General features: G+C 42.6%; 1 protein-coding gene across 3 annotated transcripts; it reads right to left on the bottom strand.

Annotated features, from left to right (window-relative positions):
- Positions 1 to 4074: 4074 nt before the first annotated feature.
- PDIK1L (PDLIM1 interacting kinase 1 like) lies at positions 4075 to 16509 on the bottom strand. 3 transcript variants are annotated; one of them, XM_073317572.1, is made up of 3 exons: positions 16429 to 16509; positions 13085 to 13386; positions 4075 to 8034 (listed from the first exon to the last, which is right to left on the bottom strand). In XM_073317572.1, exons 1-3 carry the CDS (start codon positions 16442 to 16444, stop codon positions 7294 to 7296), a joined length of 1059 nt encoding a protein of 352 aa, XP_073173673.1. In that variant the 5' UTR covers positions 16445 to 16509; the 3' UTR covers positions 4075 to 7293. The 3 variants fall into 3 exon arrangements, with proteins under 3 accessions (XP_073173673.1, XP_073173674.1, XP_073173672.1); XM_073317573.1 differs by lacking the exon at positions 16429 to 16509 and adding an exon at positions 15675 to 15778; XM_073317571.1 differs by lacking the exon at positions 16429 to 16509 and having other exon boundaries at positions 13085 to 15202.
- Between the last annotated feature and the right edge of the window lie 7262 nt (positions 16510 to 23771).

Below are 23771 nucleotides of genomic sequence, written 5' to 3'. Positions count from 1 at the left end.
TGCTGAGTTTCTGGAGGAAGTCAGTTGTGTCAACTGGCTCTTTCTGAGTGGAGTGATTGGAGGATAGTTTCTCGGAGCCCTGATATTCTCCTGTAAGAGTGCCACTGTCCTCTGTGTCCACTAGAGTAGGACAAGAAGTAATGTACTTAATCTGCAGCAAGGGAGATTCACCTCTAGGATACCACTTCCCGTGACTTCAGTGAGAACTCCAGTGAGGCCCATCAAAATGATTTCACTGAACAGGGCTTCACATCAATAAATCACCACGACAAGTGGGACCATTGTGGCAGTAACAGCAGAGGCCATAGACTGAATGGGTCACCTTGACTCCCCTAGAAATGATCTTTCTGTGTCACATTGAGGGACATTAGAGGAGCAGCCTGGGGGAAAGCTTGCACTGCTGTATAGAAAATTTCAGGCTCCAGGGCTCTTACTGAAAATAAATGTAAGACTTAGTGCTTTTCATCAGATAAAGTCAGAGCTAGATCTCATCACCATCAACACTAAAGTGAGGCAATTCAAAACCCAGGCAGACTCAGGCAAAAATCATGGTTATCATGTGCCACCTTGTGGCCATGCTCCATATTACTCAGTGGGACATTTGAAAGTTCCAAATTACAGCCAATAGAACATGTTAGCTGAACTGGGTAAATATTAGAGTTGGCACAACTATTTGTCATTCTTTACACAGTTACCTTCTGTTTTAGTCAGCAGTTTGCCAGCCAATCTGATGCAGTGCAGCCTAGTGGATGGAGCACTGCACAGGGCCTCTGAAGACATTCTTACTCCTGTCTCTACCACTGGCCAGCTGGATGACCTTGGACAAGTCACTTCACCTCTGTACCTATCTCTAAAATGGGGATATCATATTGATCTCCTTCATAAAGCACTTTGAGATCTACGGATGGAAAGCACTGTAAGAGCTGGGTATTCTACTAATGTATTTTCATAAATATTCACCAGATAGGTCAGACACACGGAGGCAATTTGTGGCATCTAATATGGGGTGTAACAAATCCTTCTTTGTTAACTGGTGGGACTGTACCTATAAGAATAACCAGCACTTTGCATCAGCTGCTCACCCCATGACTGAAAAAGAAATGAGGCACAGCACATGCTACTTGGCAGTGTCTCCTGCGAGCTGTGGGGCCCTGTTAAAATGGTTTGTGTTTAAACATCTTTTGCTAGTTTACCTTGAAGCAGTATCCTTTGTATGCTAGTAGAAGTTCATTACCCTTTTCTCCTCTCTTACAGCTCTTCAGTAGAAGTTTAGAAAGACATTTAATTGGCACACATAAGCATAAAAGAATCATGAACACCAATCCTTGGTAGGAAAGAAAAAACAGTACACAAAACCTCAAGTTCATTATGCAGATTGCACAAGCTTAAATGGACCTTGTACTAACAAACAGTCAATGTTAAGGGGGAAAAAAAATGCAGCACTTTAAAAGAGGGCAATGTTCCAAGGGGCGGGGCATAATTACTGTAGGTTTCCTCAGACAGGATTTTATCTAAACCGCAAAAGAAACGTCTATCATTACGCTGCAATTTAGGAAAGTGCCCTGATTGGCCAATGCACAGAGAAGAGCATTATTTAAATGAACACAGAAAGCAAAAACAAAAGCAAGTAAAGTTCACAACCCCAGCTTCAAAGAGCAACGCCCTGCCAATAAATACAGTATGAGCATGATCAGACTAGAATTTAACGTCTTGCAAAAAATTAGTGAAATAAAGTAGTTGTGTTAAATTTCGAAAAATGTGGCCTTCTTTGCATCACTCACATTAATTTCAGTTTTAAAAGCATTAATACATTGATGTAGGTTTAGCATTTTATTTTGTTTGCTGGGTGGGAATTTAGTTTGTTTAAAAATCATCATCATTCTGAAAAAAAATTAAAATAAATAAGTCAGTCCATCAAGGAATTGGGACAGTTTTGCCTTGAATTAAATCAGTTTTATCCTGTAGCAAAAATGTAAGGACCAGGGGGAGGAACGCATTAGCTTATTGATTTTAGCACACAAGTCTTTCGCAGCTGGGAACCAGATCCATTTTCTCCACTGGGATAGATAGGGTATCGTAGGTCAGGATTTAGATGCATTGGCAAAGATGAAAGATTTCTTTGGTGGAGGGACAGGGGAGTCAGAAGACAAGGAAATAGAATTTATAAAGTGTACAGCTTGTGCTATTCTATACATTAATCATTTCACCCCAGTTGTACGATCCCTCAGTCTGGAACACTCATACCAATATTTTTTTAAATTAATCATTGAGAGTATTTTTATATTTCCACTCATTATCACAACTAAGATTTTTCATCATAATTATTAGCATTACTGTTGTGCTTAGAAGCCCTAGCCAAGGACCCCAGTGTGCTAGGAGAGTCAGTGTCATTTCACATGCCTCCCCAAAGAGTGTCAATTACATCTAACTGGGTCCAGGATCTGTCTAAGCAAGCAACCTGTGCTGCCCTCTGACTGGGGAGGCTTTTTTCCAGCTTCAACTTAAAACCAGACTAATTTAAACAATAAAGTCATATCTGGGCATTCTGCCCACATACTATACTTGAGGAAGGAGACGTGCCAGTTAGTACCTTTCTTTAATGCTTCCCTCCAATCCTTTGCAGTGAGGCTAATGTTGCAAGATGTCATTGCTGGGCTGGTGACAATTTCTACACACATTCAGAACAGTTTGTGGCATCGTTCTGGAAGAAGTCTGACTATTCCAATGCACAACACAGACATCCCCCTAGGATGAACCTCCCATTGGTGTGTATTTGAGCATAAGTTAACAGTACAAAGGTCATTCTAAAGCAGTGGTTCACAAATGTTTGTATGGGTGACCCCTTTCACACAGCAAGCCTCTGAGTGGGACCCCTCCCCCACCCTGAATTTAAAAAAAAAAAAAAACAGCATTTTTTATATTTAACACTATTATAAATGCTGGAGGTGAAATAGGGTGTGGGGGCAGAGGCTGACAGCTTGCAACCCCCACATACTAACTTCGCTACCCCCCGAGGTGTCACAACCCCCAGTTTGAGAACCTCTGTTCTAATAGAATATGTGTCAGTGACCCAAAAGGGTTGATGCATCTCGATCTACAAATATCCTGCTGGGATAGGCTCAAAAGCCTAACAGGATTGGTAACAAGAGATGGTCTTTCAGAGATTCAAAAGACAGCCCTGGGTGGCAATGACTGAAAACTGTTGCAATCTGATGCCTTCAGTGGTATGTACAAGAACATTTTTGTTATCTCAGACCACTTCTTAATGGTCTTATACACAAGTTCTTACCACCATGACTTAGACCCTCATTAACAGCCTCAGAGAGAGCAGGGACTGAACGGACATGGCCCATTTCTATTGGTAAGAAAATTAGCTGTTGATCTTTATGTCTCATCAGTCCCTGCTGTCAGATTTGTGACACACGGATGGGAAACCAAAAGAAAAATTACTGATGATGTTCTTCTTCCATGAACATAGATAGAATTGGAAGGATTCGATTTTTAATCAGCAAATATCAGTAGGCATCAAATTTCAACCTATATCTACAAGCCCATGAAAAAAAATATTTTCTTCCATAACAAAAATTTACAGATAGGCAAAGAAAGAAAAATGCTGCTTGAGAAGTTACTAGAGTCTGCTTTAAGGCTATTTACTTTGTATATTTTGACACATGATCTTGACAATTTGTGTTTTAACCATTATAAAGTTTTAACTTTTTGAATCTCACGGTCTTTTGTCTGACCCCTCCATAACTTCTGACAGCTGTGAAAATTTAAAAAAAAAGTAAATGCTTAAAAACAAACTGATATCTGTCAAAGTTATCAAAAAAATAATAAAAAACATGAACTCTGCCAAGAATGGAGAAGAGACTTCAGGGTTCAAAAGACATCAATCTAGCACCTTTCATAAGCACTAAGTTAATTTAAGAAAATGACATACTAAGAAACCGATACCATTCCATAGTCCTTTCCTGGCAAGCAAGTGACTGAAAAAGTCTGTAGTTTAGGTGATGGTTAAATATATAGCCCAATGACACTGACTAGGAAGAAAGTTTCTCTACAGTCTCCAAAAAGTTTCATTTAAATTCCAATTTTATTAAGTTCATGATTGTTTTGAAATAAATTACACAATAATTTTCTGCCTTTATAAATTCTTCATAAAATATATTTTACAACTTTAAAGAAAGATTAGAAAGTCTTCTCTTTCTGAAGTGCTGATGAATATCTTGACCTTTGTGTCATGCTGGTGAATTATTTTGTAGCTGCTACAATATTTTGATCAAAGGTTTTACATCAAAGATTCAAAAAAAAAACAAAAAAAAAAAACACCAGACCAACAAAATCACACAAAAACCAGAGACCTCAAGGACTACCATTCAGTGTTAACCAATGAAACACTCAGCTTCATCACCACCACTAGGCTAAGCACCATGAGAGGGTCTTATAGGTACCCCCAGCCTTTAAAGTGGCAATCAGTGCAAAGAAACACTTTGGGAAATCAACAGTTCTACCGTATGATCCATTAACTATCGCTTTAAATTAATTTCTCAACAAAAGTTAAGAAGCAGGTTCACTGTTATCCTTTGAAACTCTTCAGAGGAGATTAATTGATTCACAAAGAAGGTAAGCGCTAAATATTATTCCAAGACAGAACAACATTTTAGGGTACATTAGTGAACAGACTAGTATCCCTGCTTTGGTATTTTGATATTTTTAAAATCTTCAAGAGTGTCATTCTAGCAGGGCACGATCTTTCATCTTACATCACCCTCAAAAAAGTATCAACTTTTCAGTGTCGGAATGTTACTAATACATTGTGCAGTACCACTGTGCACACAGTCACAGCTTTACCTTCCTCCTTGCACTGTGACCTTGTCTTTAAAGGCAAGCTGGGGCTTCTGGTGTACTGATTCAATTTACAAAACATTAACAGAATGAACAGATGACTTCCAATAAGTTCCATTTATTAATTATAAAGTTTAAATTCCAACCTTACCTTTATAGACAAAGTCACATGCAAGAAAGACAGTGACATCACGATAAGTCTGCTCAAGATGACCAGGGGCCAATTTTCAGTTGGTATAAATCAGCAAAGCACTAATGAAATCTATGCCAATTTATACCAGCTAAGGTTCTGGCCCAATATGCTCTATCAACATCTCAACACGACAATACATCTTTTCCTGAAATCTATTGCCATCTTGCATTTCTATAGCATCTTCAGATTTCTAAATGCTTTAGAACCAATAAGCCATACAATACACCTCTGAAACATGGAAGTATACTCATTGAGAGAGGCAGAAGTTAAATAACTTGCCTATGGTGACAAAGCGAGTCAAAAATAAAATCCAGGGTTCCTTGTTCCCTGCTAACCCGCTACACCACACTACACTGTGCAAGGACAGAATACAATTGGCTCTTACAAATTCCTAAAAGTTTAGAAAAGTGACCAATAACCTTGCTTCATGGTCCCTTCCCTTTTTGTTTTAGGAGCGACAAACTCTACTTTTCATTTGTGGTAAGCGTTCACTTCACTTCATTCACTGACTGGTCAGTTTCACTTTCTGATGTTTACACAGCACCACTAGGGTGCAATGTTTGGATTGCAAGCATTCCAGGGGAATGTTTAATCCCAAATCAGAAGTATTTCATTTTGAAAGTTTTAAAAATTTTGTGAACTTGGTTTTGTAAAAAAGTTGTTTAAAAGCCCACTGCAACTTTAAGATTTTACTCAATCAGACAAGACATTTGGATGAGTAAATTTAGTCTCAGGTCTCCTCCCCCAATTACGATAATTTAAAGGGTAAACAAGTAAGATCACGCACCTGAGCTAGTTGGTGTTCATGACACTACTGCAAAGCTATTTTAGTCTACCCTAGAATGCACTCTTCATGGAAGTTCTCCATTAACATATGAATCAGTTTTTGTGAAGATGGATTAAAAGCCTTGTACTATTTCAAAACTTTTAGATTTACCACCCAGGATTAAAAATCAAATCAAAAAGGAATAAAACACTACCTCTTAATATGTAGAGAAACAATGCAAAGATTGGTTAAAGTTTTCCACATGAAAAGTTTAACTGAAGCTGCAATATTTCATTCACACACTGAATTTTAGGACTTCTCGCCCACATTTGAAAATGGAGATGCTCACCATTTAAGAAAATCATCCCCACAGCACGATCACATTAAGTGACATAACCATCAATGCCAAGAAGAAAGGAAGCACAAGTGACTAACAGATCTGGGTAACAAACAAAAGGGCACAGAGAAATTGTTTCAGTCTTTTTTTGGCGGGGGGAGGAGGAAGTGTCTTAGAGTACTATTTTATCTGCTGGATTCCTCTATTGAGTATCTACATTTTCATAAACCAAGTTCACAAACCGAAAGTGCTCTAGTTGCTACTGGATTATAGATGCACAAGTGCAGGCATGTTAGGAAACTGTAGCCTAAGGCGTTAGAGTATTTGGTTAGCCAAATAAAATGAAACTGAATAATTAATGATTTAAGGAACAAGCTAGCACATGATTACGTAAGTCTGTAATTTGATTCCCTCAGCTACAACCTTACTAGGTGGTAAGTGCTCAGCTAAGAAACATCTCAGCACCTTTAAATCTTCAGATCCCTTTGCATTGCATTTTTGTCTATAAAGTCAAGTTTTAGGCCTTTTTTTGTTTACATTTATAGGATATAAAAATAAAAATGTAAAAAACACAATTCATTTGGGAGTGGGGAGGGAAGTAGGCTTTTCATTTATTTTCCTCACAGATCCCAATCATCCAGATTCACACCAAATAATTTAAACAAAAGTGGCATTTTCTCTGTATGGAATGCAAACTCACACGCTCAGTCACTCACATATGCATAAATATATACACATAGATTTACTTTACAAAGTACAAGGGGTTGCATTACCAGCATGCAAACCTCCTCTTCCATGGGAGTTCCTAATACTGTGATAGGAAACTGGAATGTCTGCAATATTCCATAACATATTTCTGGAAAGCAAGAACATCCCAAAGCATGAATTTTTTTGGCCAACTTATATAAATGATCATCTTTACATCCACACTTGAGTATAACATCTTGGTAATATACATATAAATGTATTTATAACAAAATGGCCAACTCAAATTTACTTTAATTTATGCAAATCAAAAGAAATTCAGTTGGTAAAACTAAACCCTGAAGTTCTCAGTTCAGGTTTGTTTTGTTTTTTGTTGCCACAAGGCTGCACTGCACCATTGTTAAAAAACAGAAGCAGCTCTGTTGAGAGGATTATGGGTATTGGAGGTCACGTGTCCCAGTTGCTGTCTTTAAAAGCAATTTTGACTAATCTGAGTTCTAGTTCAAAAGCATCAGGACGATCTTGTGGGTTGGCAGCCAGCATTTCCTTAATCAGCTGCTTCATACGGGCATTCATAGATTTTTTCTTTACAGGGATGAGAAGTTCCATTTTGGGGTTTTCTAGAAGTGCCTCCCCAACTGGCACAATCTCTGTTCCTTGCTTCACATAGCTTCCCAAAAGTTCTTTCTTAGTCTCTGTGTCTATGAAGGTGATCCTTTCTAACATTGCCCAAATTATAATTCCCAATGCAAAAATGTCTGCTTTTGCAGTGTAATGTCCTTCCCAGACTTCAGGGGCCATGTAGAAGTCAGTCCCACATGCTGTTGAAAGAAAACATTTATTTACGTTGACAGGCTCTTCAGGGTTCTGTCCTGAGGCTGAACATACCTTACTTAACCCAAAATCAGCTACTTTCAGAGTGGGTTCCAAGTCACTAGCATCCATTCTGCTTTGTGAGATCAGAATGTTGTCAGGTTTGAGATCACGATGGATAATTTGATTTTTGTGAAGGAAAGCCAGGGCACTGCTGAGTTGAAGCATGAAACTGGTATTGGTCTTGCGGCTGGGCTTTCGGGATAGCAGGTACTCATTCATATCTCCTCCATCACAGAAATCCATCACAAACCAAAGGTAATAGGCGCTTCTGGGATCAAAGGCTATTTCTCCTTTTAATGAGGTCTCTACAAGCTGTAACAAGGAAGAGAGATTTCATATACCTGTTCAGGAAGCATAATTCACAGAAACAAAACTACTGACTGAAAAAATAATAAAAGAAAGGAACAGAGGGGGACAAAAGTTACATTCTTATCTATTTCATGTAAAATTAAAAAAAAATTTAAATGTCAATGAATTTGACAATCCTACTAACTCTCTGCCTGAAAAACATAGCTCAAACTCCAATTTAAAGCCTAGAGCTATGGGCAGATAAAAGTATTCTGAAAGATACCCAAGTATCACCTTCCCATTATTTCAGCTGGGCAGTGTCCCAGCCATTCACCCACTCTAACTTTAATCCAAATACAGTGTTTCAGCAGGTAGCACTGGTACAGCGCCAAGGAGTTACTTGTCCTCTGCTGATGAAACATTATGTAATGGAAGTCTGAAACTTACTTTTCACTCCATCTCCATGAATAAATTCTAATGTACTATCCATGAATAAATTCTAACGAAGAACAATCAATATGCATAGCTAAACAGCAACAGAAACTAACGAGCTTCTGCTTTTGCTGAAGTTATTTTAAAGTAATCACTTATTAACTAGCTATTTTCCCAGATGCATGGAATATATTTGAGCAGGAATTTCCAGTTACTGATTTACATGAAAACTAATGAAACAACTAATCAGCTTTGTTAATCCTAGTTACACAACTGTACATTTGCTTCTTCAGCTTGTGAGGTGGCTTTCAGCACATTCTGGAAACTAAGCATTTCAAACCATGTGTGTTAATAATAAACACCACATACTACCAATACATACTGGACTAAGGATACTTGGAAAGAATTTTCAAAAGTCAAAGCAACTGCTAATAGAGCCTTCTAGGAACACTTTTTGAATCAACAGTGAGGCTCTTCTTCTGAAAAGTGAGTGAAAAACACATGGCCGCTTGAAAGTGAAATTGTTAATACAGCTGTGCTCCTAAGGTTGCAAGAGCAATACAGCGGTGCACAGGCAATCCAGGAAGTTTTTGGAAAATGTAGGGGACAATTTCCTGGTGCAAGTGCTGGAGGAACCAACTAGGGGCAGAGCTCTTCTTGACCTGCTGCTCACAAACCGGGAAGAATTAGTAGGGGAAGCTAAAGTGGATGGGAACCTGGGAGGCAGTGACCATGAAATGGTTGAGTTCAGGATCCTAACACAAGGAAGAAAGGAAAGCAGCAGAATACAGACCCTGGACTTCAGAAAAGCAGACTTGGACTCCCTCAGGGAACTGATGGGCAAGATCCCCTGGGAGAACAACATGAGGGGGAAAGGAGTCCAGGAGAGCTGGCTGTATTTTAAAGAATCCTTATTGAGGTTACAGGGACAAACCATCCCGATGTGTAGAAAGAATAGTAAATATGGCAGGCGACCAGCCTGGCTTAACAGTGAAATCCTTGCTGCTCTTAAATACAAAAAAGAAGCTTACAAGAAGTGGAAGATTGGACAAATGACCAGGGATGAGTATAAAAATATTGCTCGGGCTTGCAGGAGTGAAATCAGGAAGGCCAAATCACACCTGGAGTTGCAGCTAGCAAGAGATGTTAAGAGTAACAAGAAGGGTTTCTTCAGGTACGTTAACAACAAGAAGAAAGTCAAGGAAAGTGTGGGCCCCTTACTGAATGAGGGAGGCAACCTCGTGACAGAGGATGTACTCAATGCTTTTTTTGCCTCTGTCTTCACGAACAAGGTCAGCTCTCAGACTACTGCACTGGGCAGCACAGCATGGGGAGGAGGCGACCAGCCCTCTGTGGAGAAAGAAGTGGTTCGGGACTATTTAGAAAAGCTGGACGAGCACGGGGCTGGATGTGTTGCATCCGAGAGTGCTAAAGGAATTGGCGGATGTGATTGCAGAGCCATTGGCCATTATCTTTCAAAACTCATGGCGATTGGGGGAGGTCCCAGATGACTGGAAAAAGGCTAATGTAGTGCCCATCTTTAAAAAAGGGAAGGAGGATCCTGGGAACTACAGGCCAGTCATCCTCACCTCAGTCCCTGGAAAAATCATGGAGCGAGTCCTCAAGGAATCAGTTCTGAAGCACTTAGAGGAGAGGAAAGTGATCAGGAACAGTCAGCATGGATTCACCAAGGGCAAGTCATGCCTGACTAATCTAATTGCCTTCTATGACGAGATAACTGGCTCTGTGGATGAAGGGAAAGCAGTGGACGTGTTGTTCCTTGACTTTAGCAAAGCTTTTGACACGGTCTCCCACAGTATTCTTGCCAGCAAGTTAAAGAAGTATGGGTTGGATGAATGCACTATATGGTGGATAGAAAGCTGGCTAAATTGTCGGGCTCAATGGGTAGTGATCAATGGCTCCATGTCTAGTTGGCAGCCGGTATCAAGTGGAGTGCCCCAGGGGTCGGTCCTGGGGCCGGTTTTGTTCAATATCTTCATAAATGATCTGGAGGATGGTGTGAATTGCACCCTCAGCAAGTTTGCAGATGACACTAAACTGGGAGGAGTGGTAGATGCGCTGGAGGGTAGGGATAGGATACAGAGGGACCTAGACAAATTGGAGGATCTGATGAGGTTCAACAAGGACAAGTGCAGAGTCCTGCACTTAGGACAGGAGAATCCAATGCACCGCTACAGACTAGGGACCGAATGGCTCAGCAGCAGTTCTGCAGAAAAGGACCTAGGCGTTACAGTGGATGAGAAGTTGGATATGAGTCAACAGTGTGCCCTTGTTGCCAAGAAGGCCAATGGCATTTTGGGATGTATAAGTAGGGGCATTGCCAGCAGATCGAGGGACGTGATCGTTCCTCTCTATTCGACATTGGTGAGGCCTCATCTGGAGTACTGTGTCCAGTTTTGGGCCCCACATTACAAGAAGGATGTGGAAAAATTGGAAAGAGTCCGGCGGAGGGCAACAAAAATGATTAGGGAACTGGAACACATGAGTTATAAGGAGAGGCTGAGGGAACTGGGGATGTTTAGTCTACGGAAGAGAAGAATGAGGGGGGATATGATAGCTGCTTTCAACTACCTGAAAGGGGGTTCCAAAGAGGATGGCTCTAGACTGTTCTCAGTGGTAGCAGATGACAGAACAAGGAGTAATGGTCTCAAGTTGCAGTGGGGGAGATTTAGGTTGGAAATTAGGAAAAACTTTTTCACGACGAGGGTGGTGAAACACTGGAATGCGTTACCTAGGGAGGTGGTGGAATCTCCTTCCCTAGAAGTTTTTAAGGTCAGGCTTGACAAAGCTCTGGCTGGGATGATTTAGTCAGGGATCGGTCCTGCTTTGAGCAGGGGGTTGACCTAGATGACCTCCTGAGGTACCTTCCAACCCTGATATTCTATGATAAGCAGAGACTGAACAAGGAACATAAATAATGTTCAAACTACGTATTCACATTTTACCCACACCTCATGACAGTGAAATTGATGCACTATGGCAGTAGTGAGGAGTCTTTTTAGAGAAATAAGTCCTAGCAGTACATTTTTTTCTTCTTCCATAAAGTCCTCCTAAGTCTTCATAGTATTTAGCACCTTGGTTCAGACCTTTAGTCCACAAAGTTCAATATCCTACCCCTGACAGTGACACAACACCAACAGGTAGGTCCTCAACTAGTTTAAACTGTCATAGTTCCATTGGCTTCAGTTTATACCAGCTGAGTATCTGTCCCCAAATGCTTCATAAGAAGGTACTTCCCCTTTACTACTTGCATACTGCATCTGGCCAATTCTGTAGTGTTCTATTTTTTGGGTAGGAACAGGGCAAGAGATTTGACTGCCCCCATCTTAACATGTATAATTATAAATGTCATTATAAAGTTACCCAAGCCTCTTTGAAAGTCTAGATACAACAGATAATTCTATACTTATAAGCATTCTGGGACAGGTGTTATCATTTGCCATGTTTGGGTCTCGCACAAATGACCTCTGACTTGATTGAGGCGTCTAGGTGCTACAATACCAGTAATAATAAATAGAAATGTATTAAACTTGAACCCATGCTCTTTGTCACTCCAGCAGTGCCCTCTGGAGTGTAGTGTAGATCATCCTTATTCCATCAATCCAAAATAGAAAGTTTCCTTAGCTCGCCTAGTTTAATGTCATTAACACTGGTATAATACCTCAATGTTCCCTTTAACAACAGTGAGCTAGGCATTTTTACAATGTTCCCCAGCAGTCATGTCTAACATTGGACAATGACTGAATCAAAGACAATGAAAAGACTGCTAAATTGTGAGGGGCCTTCCTGCGTTTGTACAGCACACAGCCCAATGGGACCTAAATCCTGACTGAACACTACCATAACAAATATTTAATAAAAGACCTGCACTAGATGCAAAAAACAGGAACAAGTGTCTGATTATTACATATCTGATCAACTCTCACAATTTATCTTTAATGTGATAACACATGACATATATAAATAAAGTAAACATTTGGTAAGTATTCACTGGATGTGCTAGTCACACAATGAAGAGTGATATTTATACATAAATGAATTTACTTTCTCAGATATCTATTCCTATCATGCCCTTATCACCTTTGCTTCTCTTCCAAAAGCTTTTAAGGTTTATTTGCCCTTTTTAAAAAGTAAAAATAAATCTCTCTTGCATTCTGGTAATGCACTTCCTGGTTACTGGCAGAATCCTAAGCGATGGCTTCCTAAGCAAAGATGGTTACTTCCTCTACTGAGGACAGCTGGCATTTAGAAATCCGTGTGAGTTCTGTCTTAATAAATCAGCAAATGTCCATTCATGATTAGAGCTACTGTAGGGCTTTTACCCAGAAAATACAACAGTGTGTATCTGGATTGTGTTTTGTTTTCATTCCCTTAAATTGTCAGAGCTAGATGGGATTTTAGCTGTGTGACTTCCATTAAGTCTGCTGGAGTTGCATGGCTATAAATCTGAAAATCCAGAGGATTCTGTTTAGTAAACCCATTGTATTCAAACATCTCTAGAGAACTCTTAGCATTGTTTACACTGCATATAAAGACAAAAAGCTAGCCATACCTTCCCCACTTCTTCCTGCCCAGCTAGATACCCATAAATTACTCCCATCCTCCTCCCAGTTTCATGTACCTGTACATAAAGGGAAGAACTGGAACCATGGGACATCTTCTGCACCATACCATCTTTCTGTAAGATGCACTCCTCCAGATGGATAACATTTGGATGCTGGCTCTTGATACTGCTCAGTGCCCAGAACTCACGTAGAGCTAGTTCCACATTCTCTGGAGCATGACACCGAATTTTTTTCACTGCAACCCGCGCAGAAGTCTTCCTGACGACTGCTTCATACACCACACCATAACTACCACGACCAACCTCCCGTATTAGATCGTACTTTGGCTGGCTACTCACCATCTTCAAGGTCAAGGATTCTGGGGGAAAAAACAACACGGGACTAAATCCTATGAATATTGATCGATCTGCATTTCCTCTCTCTGTATCAGTTAGAGAAGTATCATTTGGGCTAATCACTGTGCTTAAAATCATCAGTATTTTCATTCATCAAATATAAATCAGATTGCAATGAGCCATTACATTCAGATGTTACCGATATGAAGCCTCAAACTTGTTTAGTAAAACCATGACTAATGCCAAGAAGGATTTTCAAATATACACTATATACTAATGTTATCATTTTAGCCACCCTTTATCATAAAACTTTCACAGTTCAGGCACAACAACACTCATCTCTATCTTTCACTTGTATTAGGTCAGGACAGAACTGTCACATACCTCTCTCAACTGCTTAATCTCAACATCTTTTACTCTAACTCTGTGTACAGTATCAGTGGAGTACTGTGCTTTCTTTCACCATATATTATAGCATTTTACCAGTTAAGGTCCTGGCAGAAGCCCATACTTAGGGGATTTTATACATAGTTTCAAACGGCATTAAGTAGGAAGTCACATAAGACAAGGGTGAACATTTTCTGTTGTAGTTTAACTATTAAATGATTTTCTGGTACCGAGGCAAAAGGAGTACTTTGAGATATATTTTAATTTTTAAAAATTAAATACAAACAGCTTATTATGAATGGACAGCTTAAACAAGACAAGATATTTAAAAAGACATTCTACATTGTTTACACTCAAATTCTAGTTTTGTTAAGAAAGGATGGAGGCTGGACTAAAACTTATATGTTCATATTTTAAAAAAAATCACAGGAATATACATAAAAATCTTCCTTGCAAGATTACAAATCTAAAAATACAACAGCATTGTACGAATGCAAGCCAACCAGAAAGGAACACTAATTACAGACAGAAAATAAACTTTGGCCAGGTGTTTGGCCAGTGTAAACCATACACTGAGGACTACTTCACTGAAGCAACCTTCTATCATCAGGCAACTTTCAAGTATCTACAAGGTTTGCAGCACAAAAGAAATTACAAATATCTTCAGTCTCATGACAACATCAGTGCAGATATATGGAGACTTGGCAGCAACATCTTTGTTATGTTTACAATCTATAAATTCCCCACAGAAATGCCACTACAATGTGAGATTCAGATAGTAATATTTACTTAGCCTGCTCCTATAACATCATGATATAAGCATATGGAGAATAGTGCAGCCTAAATGCTCAGGTAAAGTAACTAGAAAACACACAAAGGAAGGTACACACACACACAAAAGGTATCAAGTTCGGATATTTAAAAAAAACCAATAAAATGAATGTAATTGTGAAGGAAAGCCACATATTTCCCAGACATGGGTCATCTCAGGCTCAGAGCATGGAGCACAATTTACCCTTTAAGCATCAGTTTACTATACACTGTACCAGAAACACTCCCACTGCTCAATAAATATCAACTGTCACCTGTCTTCCCCACTGCCCTCTTTAAAAAAAAAGGGGGGGGGGCATTTCCAGACACCAGCCCTTCCTCTCATAGGGCATCAGAACATTCCCAAGTATCATCCGGGTCTATGTAATAATCTAACCTGACCAAACCTCACCCCCCCAGCAGACACAGGCTCAATAAAAAGCCCCCCCCCGCCCGGTTTTGTAATATCAAACTTCACATATTCTCTACTCCGAGGACTGGGGAGCAGCAGCCAGGTAAAGGAAGGGGCTCCTGACTGACTGACAGGTTAAGTGACTTTTATTGGGGTGTTTAGAGCCCACATGTTTCATCCACATTTCGCTCAAGTACTGGAAAGACTACGGGGGTGGGAAAGTCCCCCTGCTACACCCTCCCCCCGGCCCTTCAAGGAGGCAAACTCCCTCCCCCCTCCCCCGCCGTTCTCAGGTCCTCCCTGGAGACCTCCAGCAAAACCAGAGCTGGTCTAACGTTCCCGGGGGGGGGGCGGGGGGGGCAGCAGGAAACTAAAAACCCTTCGCAGGCCTGCTCCACACCCCAGAGAGCCAAGCAGGGCACCAGCCCCAGTCGCTCCCCTACCCGGCAGGTGAGGCCTCCCCCCAGCCCCCCCTCCTCAGGTGACCCCTCCTGCGCCTCAGCCCCCCACTCCCCTCCCCTCAGCCCCCGCCCCCTACAGTCCCCTCCCCCCTCCCGACAGCGGGGGACTCGCGCTTGCCCTGCCCCCGGCACGGAAGGAGGCCGCGTTGCTCGGGCCGCCTGTCAGCCGCTCCTCCCCTCCGAGGGCCCGCTCGGCTCCCGCCGGCCCTTTGCTGGGCAGCCGCCCCCGACTCGATGTTACCTCAGCGCCGCCGCGCTCTCGCCGCCCGGCCGCCATTATAGGGCTCCCTCCCCCCACTCTCTCTCTCTCACACACACACACGCTTTGGGCGCCGACACACCCCCCTCCGCGCGCCCCCGCCGCAGCCTGGACTCGGCTCCCGCACGCGCCCGGCCCTTGCCGCTTCCCCATTGGCTGAAGGGGCGGGCGAGCCCCCGCTCCTTCTTTGTGGCGCGCGCCGCCGCTTCTCATTGGCTGGGCCGGATGCGCGCTGGGCGGGGCTTTGCCTTGGAGCTCGCGCCGCTGCTGGCAGCCCGGCCGGTTCGCTCCCCCAGCTCCATGCACCGGGGTCGGGGATGCACCAGGGGTGCAGCTCCCAGCGCAGCACAGGGGAGACGAGGATGCACCGCTTAAGGCAGCTGGGGGAGGGTTGGTTTATGGAGGGGGCGGGGGTATGGCGTTCGTGCAGCTCACGTTAGGATGCAAGGGAGAGGGGAGGATGCGCCATGGATGCAGATCGTATGGGGGGGGGGTATACACCACTTCGCGCAGCTGACATAGAGATTGGGGGAGGGGGTTGAGGAAACCACGCAGTCTCCCTCTCTCTCTATTATCCACACCCCGCTGCAAATCCAACCTGCAGCCCTGTTCCTGTTAAGTAATAATGGTTTGAATTGCATAGGGTGGACCCATTATCCCACGCCTCCCGCAGCCCACTTCACCAAGGGGACGCTGCTGCCCCCTGCTTGCTGCCGTCCCCTGTGCAAACACCTACCGTGTCTGTCACTCATAGATGCTGATTTTCCTGCTGAATTTTTATGTATTTCTCATTTTTCTCTTCTGCAATTAGATCTTTGCCATTAAAAAAAATAAATCCTATTATTTTGCCTTTCTTTAAAAGAAAAAGCAGCCCGTATTAGACTACAACTTATTGTTTGCCACGCAGGGAGGAGGATTGCACCTTTTGTTATCCCTTGTCACCGTGTGATGGGGACATGCCTTTTAGGGGGCTGCAAGCACATTGAAGGATGCAATCATTTGGTAAGATCCTTCCCCCCTCTTCTCAAGAGGATGCAAGGTTATTGGTATCTTCCCTTAAAGGGACACTGTCTGCATTTTTCCCTGCTGGGTAGCAGGAAGACACACTCATTGACTATGCGGTGTCACCTGCAAGACATACAGTTCAAAAGTGATGCTGGCAGGCAGCTGAGGTCCCATCTTCCTTATACCTCCCAGGTCAATGTGGGAGCAAAGGGACCACTGCATGCACCTCAGAATGGGTTAATGTTTAGTGCCCCTGGACTTCATAGCACAAGACTATCAGGTATCAGTCTTCATTAGAACACTCTCACACGGCTCACAGGCAGGGATCAGCATTCATTACACCCCTCATTAATATCCTCCAGCACCTGCCTGTGAAAAACAGTCAGAGTGGAAGTGCCCTGATCTGGGGCTTCTCAAAAGCCTGCCTCTTCCCAGGAATGGTGTTGCACCAGTGTTTCCCCCAGGAATTGAAATTAGGTGGCGGCGGGGGGGGGGGTTGAATATACGGAAGGGGCGCGAGGGCCGACAAGGGTTGAGACTGTGAGGGCGAAGGTAGGCTGTATGGCACCATAGTAAAAACTGAAAAATGTTTCACGACCATTTTATTAGATTTAACTCATGTTTTAAAATCATCACAGAAATTAAAGTTGGCTCTTTGGGCCTACTATGAAGCACTACACCTATACCCTTCTTGGTTTTTTGTTGTAATTTTGCACAACTCTTTGGTATCTTGTAGTGTCTGTAACTTCCAGTCCTTCATGATATGCTCATGATCAGGCAGAAGGCGACTTCTTTCAGAATACAAAATTCTATTCAGTGAGGAAGAAGATGCTCAGCTGTAGCTGTTGTGACTGGGAGTAGCAGGAGATGAATTCCTACTTCATTCATCCCAGGAAACAGAGCACAGAGATTCGGTCGAACCACTAGTGATGATAAAGAAGAAACAGTTGAAGTTAAATCTTCATTCGTTCATCGTATGATATTCCACTCTGTGTTCAAATTTCTCTATTCTGCCCTGATCACATAGCAGTCCCATTGCTGGTAGTGCCTCACTCCACTCAACTAGAGGTGTTTTATAAGACAGGCATCTGTAAAAGCTACGTGGAGGTTGAGTAGAATCCAGAAATCACTATTGTAGATTTGTAAGAATCAAGTCTGTGTACTTTTTCAGCTGGCTTAACAAACACTTCTTGTCCTCTTCACTTAAGGAGTCATAGAACCTTCATTAGTCAACGTCTCGACTGAAGTCTTTGCTTCTTCCAGTACATTTTCAATGGATATCTCTGGTTGATCCAAGGGTAGCTTCTATTGCTGGACTAAGATCTACTCTTATTGTAGCAGATGCCTGGATGACATTGTTTAATGACCCAAGTGGTTTCAACAGTAGACTTACAAGAGAGAGAATGGAAATAGTCTTCTCTGAACTTAGTAATAAAAGTAGTTTGCCAGCCTTACTACTTAGATCTGTCCTATCTTGGTAGATACTTTTCAAAGCCAGTAATAATGGTTGTAGTAATTTTAAGATAACAGCCAAGAATCGCTCATGAGAAAGCCAGCAGGTGTTCCCAGGTTGGACTAATTTGAACTTCAGTCCCAAATGTATTTTCTATTGGTTTCCAAGACGTTCAGTCCTTTTGGACTCTTGCTGAAAGAAGAGTATAACAAAGCCATTACATTTATGGCTTTTTAATGTATTTTGAAGATTCTACAGCTCTTACTAGCATGAGTGGATGGCCTCTGCAGTGTGTATAGGAGAGATTAGAGTTACACTTTTCTCTGAGCAAAGCTTGGACTCCACTATGTTGCACATATGATTAAAGAAAGGTCTAATCTGGGTCTGTTCTTGTTTTATCTGAGCTGGATCATCTGTCTGTAGTATGTGGTCAGCCACTACTTCTACCTATAGTGTGAGGTGGAGGAAAGCAGCTTGCCAGAGACACAGATGCTTTCTCAATGTCATACACATCCTCTTTCTTTAGTGAGGTTTCCACTGGGGGAGATGTATGCATCCAAGCATGTAAAAGTCTATTTCTCCCCCAGAGCATGGACAATCTATTGGGGTGTGGGGTGTCAGCTTTTATTATACAGAAGTAACATCTTGCTCTTTGGATTTTTTTTTGCCATAGGATGAAGCTTCTCCGATTAGCTGAGACAGCATTTATTTTTTATGGTTTCAAGTATCAGAGGGGTAGCTGTGTTTGTCTGGATCTGTAAAAGCGGCAAAGAGTCCTGTGGCACCTTACAGACTAACAGACGTATTGGAGCATAAGCTTTCGTGGGTGAATCCCCACTTCGTCGGATGCATGTAGTGGAAATTTCCAGAGGCAGGTATAAATATGCAAGCGTGAATCAGGCTAGGGATAACGAGGTTAATTCAATCAGGGAGGATGAGGCCCTCTTCTAGCAGTTGAGGTGTGAACACAAAGGGAGGAGAAACTGCTTTTGCAGCTGGCGAGCCAGTCACAGTCTTTGTTTAATCCTGAGCTGATGGTGTCAAATTTGCAAATGAACTGAGCTCAGCAGTTTCTCTTTGAATGTATGGTCTGTATGGTTTGCTAATTTGGCCGTTAAGCCCGCGATAATAGCTCTCAGAAAGCATCAGTGCACTGGTGGCATTAAGAGAGCGGCGGAGAGAGTGAGCAGTAGGGATGGGATAATTCTGCGATCCAGTTAAGCTACACTCTATCCCTCCACATTTGCCACCGCACTGTATGATTCTACTGATGGGATGGGCGAGGGGGTGGGAGAGTCAGGTAGTGCAGTGCTACTCGAAGTGGTGGTCCATGGACCGGTGCCGGTCCGCGAGCCATTGGCTGCCGGTCTGCGTGCACACTGGGGGAAAAAATTGCCGGTCCCCCACATCAGAGAGCTTGAGAAGCACTGAGGTAGTGGATGCTGAAAATGGATGTTACCATATTGTGGCAAGTCACTTCATAACCTATCTGTGCTCATGTGTTTAAAAGATCAGACTTGATTGTCAGGGTACATTTATAAATGGTTTGTACAATGATTAATCCATATTTTAATAAACAGCCAATTGTAATAGATTGCTACACAGTCCAGGACGTCAATTGTTTGCTTAGAACCCAGCTATAACACCATCTACCAATGTGCTTAACAACCATCCAATATGTACTATTCAAGTCTAAATGTCTTCATAACATCTATTAATAAGTTATTGACCCTTTATAAACGAGAACTATACCCTTCATATAAAGTATGACCCAGCACTTTGAGGTTTGACTTCAATGGGGCTTAAAGTTGAGCACATGCTTGCAGCTGTAAATTACTACTGGTACTAATAATAAGCAAATAAATATTCAGATAGTGATTTTTAAATGGATAATGTCCCTTTAAGTGCCTCAGATTCCTTGAGTGAAACTGTATTGACATCTAGTGGCCAACTGGATTATAGACGGGCCCTTAAATTCCCAAAGTCCTTACTACCATTTGTAGGGGAAGATCAAGTCAACAAGTTTTGTTTAATTTTAGCTATTTGAGGGTATTTAAAGTATTGCAGAATAACTGACTGGGGCCCATCATATAACGGGGGGAGGGAGAGGGGGGAATCAAAGGTCATGTGATTAACTCAGCCCAGGCTGAGGGACATAAGGGAGAGGCCAGATTAGGACAGTGGGGGGCTTGAGTGGAAGCCAGTGACACTCTAGCTAGGCAGGACAGAAGCTTGGGAAGCTGTAGCTAGCTGACCTCCTGAAATCCCTTCCAACCCTGATATTCTATGACTCTATTCCCATTGGCGAGCACAGCCATATGTAGAAATCAAATGGTGTTTCAAAGGTTGTTAGCATGCTGGCTCTTTATCCAGGCTTATGTGCCAAACCCCATTCCTCACATCACGGACTGTGGGCAGTGCACAGTGGAGTTTTTCCATGCTCATTTCAGTGGCTATGGGTCTATCTCTGTGCAGATGTGTAATTTGCCTGGTGGCTTCTTTAGCATGCTGCTTACCCAGTCTATACTGACCTGTTTAGGTGCTATGATATGCCTGCTCTGTAGACTTTTGAGCACCTTGCATACTGGATGAAATAGTGCCCCTGGAATTTCCCTTCATGGTAAGAACACAGATTCCACAGTAGGGTACACTTCCTGTTGCAGTTTCCTTTCAGTGCCAAAGCTTGTATGGGTGTATTCCCCAGGAGAAGTTGGTGGGGTTTATTGTCCATTACCACAAACTTCAATTGGGACCATCTGTTATTTTTTGGCTTAGTTACTACAGGCTGCAATATACTCTCAACATTATTAGATTGTGACCGCTCTTTGTAACGGGTGTGTTTAAGTCCAATTCACCCCAAGGAATCATATCTCTGGAGGCCCTGCTATCTCGGTGAAATCACACATGACATTTCCCTATTACCACTGTTGCATGCACGGAGGTTGGTATTGTCCCTTAGGGCTTTCCTGTCCCAACTGCCTGAACCTGATTGTCTCCATTCAGGGCAACTGCACCCCCTCATTGTCCAGTGAGGGCACCCACACTCAGGTTTCCAGCTCCCCAGCCGTTGCCTCTCTCAGGCGGAGACCCACATCTCTCTTCCTCCTGGGCGGGATGTTTGCAGGCTGCCCAGCTCCTTATTTACTCAGTGAATTCCTCGGCAAAGTCTGGCTGCCTATGCCAGCTTGCTTTATTTTCCTCCTCAGAGACGATAAACAGTGTAATTGCCACAGGTAAGCTACCACACAGCTCTTTCTAAGCAGGAACATTTATTCTTAAGGCAAAAGCATTTCAGACAAAACATTAAAAACAATAAAAGAACCTACACGCATGCCGATAAGCTTACCAAAGATCAATGCCTGACTCCAACAAGGGCTCTGGCTGGTAAACAGTCATTCGAACCCCACCACGGGGTTTTCCTTTGGTCACAAGTTCATGACAGCTTTCACTCAGAACACGCATGCTCATGAATCTGGGATTCACTCCTTTATCCAGATTGGGTCTTTGACATGACCTCGAATAGGGAATCAACCAGACAAAAAGTCCACACCTCCTCGCAAAGCTTCAAAGACTCAGTTCTTGCATAACTGGAATAGGTGCATTTACATCCTCCTCCTCGTCCTCGAGATTTCTGGGAAACCTACTTGACTAATTGTTCATTCATGTCTTAGCCCTTTGTTTAAAAGAGTTCTTTGAAGCTCATAACATTTCCAAGGTTCACATTAGTCATCTCCTAGACCAGTTACATACAATCCCACAATAATACACAAACGTTTGCATTTTTAATCCAACGAGCTCCTAAAATACATCTATTAATTTAATAATTTTGAACTTAATTCAGTAAAGTTTATGCAGGCTATTGTAGGAAATTGCCATCTCTGTCACGCTGCTCTGCTCTTGGGCTCCAGGAGAGACTCATGATGCCGTCCCTGCTGTCTGATGTGCCATCCCCCTCTTGTACATGGCTGACTGAATCTTTGAGAACTACTTCTGCTCTTGCCCACGCTGCTGAAAGGGTTCGCCTTGCCACGTTCCTTTGCAACGCTGTCCTGGCACAAGCACGTCTCCTTTACCCAGTCGTGCTGTCTCCCACAGTCACTGCAGCTCAGTACCCTTACAGAACCCTGGCCACAAACTCTCTTTGCTGTTGTCTCCCTGCATGTACTTCTGGGGGTGTTGTGACTCCTCTGGCTTTCATCCTTTCTCTTGAGGCTTTCGCTGAGATTGGCGGCTGCTCCTGCAGGTGAGGATCCCAAGTGCCACAGATTATGCTGTCCTGATCTCAGAAACAGAGACCTTCCAGCTTTGCTCTCTTTATTCCTGTTGCGTTAAGCTAATGCAGGAATGTTATTACAGTCTATTAAACGGTTATTTGACACTTGCTTTGTCAACATATGAGAACATTAAAGCAGCGAATGTTTCCTCTCACTGCCTGTGCCCAGTTTAATCCTGGCCATGCTGTCACAGGGAGCTTTTTCCAAAGCCTGCAAAATCCTCAATTAAGGATGCAGGACTGAGAATAGCCACAACAGCTGTCATTGGGCACATGTGAAAAAAATCTGGCTTTTATGGCACTAGGGGGCGCCCTGTGATTTCAGATAGAGGATCTTGTCCGACTGGCATGTGCTCCTGGAGAAGAGGATAGGGACAAATTGCCTTTATGAGATTCTCCCAGGAACAGGACAAAGTGGAAATGTTCTGTTCAGTGGAAATCTTCAGTCAATCATGGGAGACACCTCTTCCAAATGACCAGCTGCTGGAAGTCGTTCCAACCTCTGTCAGCCATTTTTAAGCATATAACTTCAAATACAGTTTCAGAGTAGCAGCCGTGTTAGTCTGTATTCGCAAAAAGAAAAGGAGTACTTGTGGCACCTTAGAGACTAACCAATTTATTTGAGCATAAGCTTTCGTGAGCTACAGCTCAATCCGATGAAGTGAGCTGTAGCTCATGAAAGCTTATACTCAAATAAATTGGTTAGTCTCTAAGGTGCCACAAGACCTCCTTTTCTTTTTTCAAATACAGTAAAAACAATGAGGAGTCCTTGTGGCACCTTAGAGACTAACAAATTTATTTGGGCATAAACTTTCGTGGCTAAAACCCATGAAAGCTTAAGCCCACAAAAGCTTATGGCCAAATAAATATGTTAGTCTCTAAGGTGCCACAAGGACTCCTCATTGTTTTTGCTGTTACAGACTAACACAGCTACCCCTCTGAAACCTGTCCATTCAAATACAGTGTGAATTTAGGGCCGGGAAAGGTTCTGGACCAACAGCTCTTGCGAGTGAAGCCCTCTGTTTATCCACAGAACAGCCTCCGGAGCCATGCATGCTTTTCCCATGCTGTTCTGAGAGGGGATTCACTGCCTGTCCAGTCTTTGGTCTCCAAGGGTGCTAGCTGGTACTGATAGGGGTGTGTAATCGAATGCTAAATTGTGTTACACTGTTCCGCAACTAGGTGGTGCTGTGTGTAAAATACTGTATCTTATTCAAGCTAACCTGAGCCATACCTGGCAGAGCATTAAAGGGTTTTATAGTGAACACATCTGGTGTTCTCTGAGAAGCAAGCTTGTAGTCAGTGTATCTCTGACATAGAAGCTTCATCTGCTAGGAGCAGCCCTGTA

The sequence above is a fragment of the Lepidochelys kempii genome, chromosome 19 (genome assembly GCF_965140265.1).
Source record: "Lepidochelys kempii isolate rLepKem1 chromosome 19, rLepKem1.hap2, whole genome shotgun sequence".
Classification (NCBI taxonomy): domain Eukaryota; kingdom Metazoa; phylum Chordata; order Testudines; family Cheloniidae; genus Lepidochelys; species Lepidochelys kempii.
This window is presented reverse-complemented; position numbering and strand designations above follow the sequence as displayed.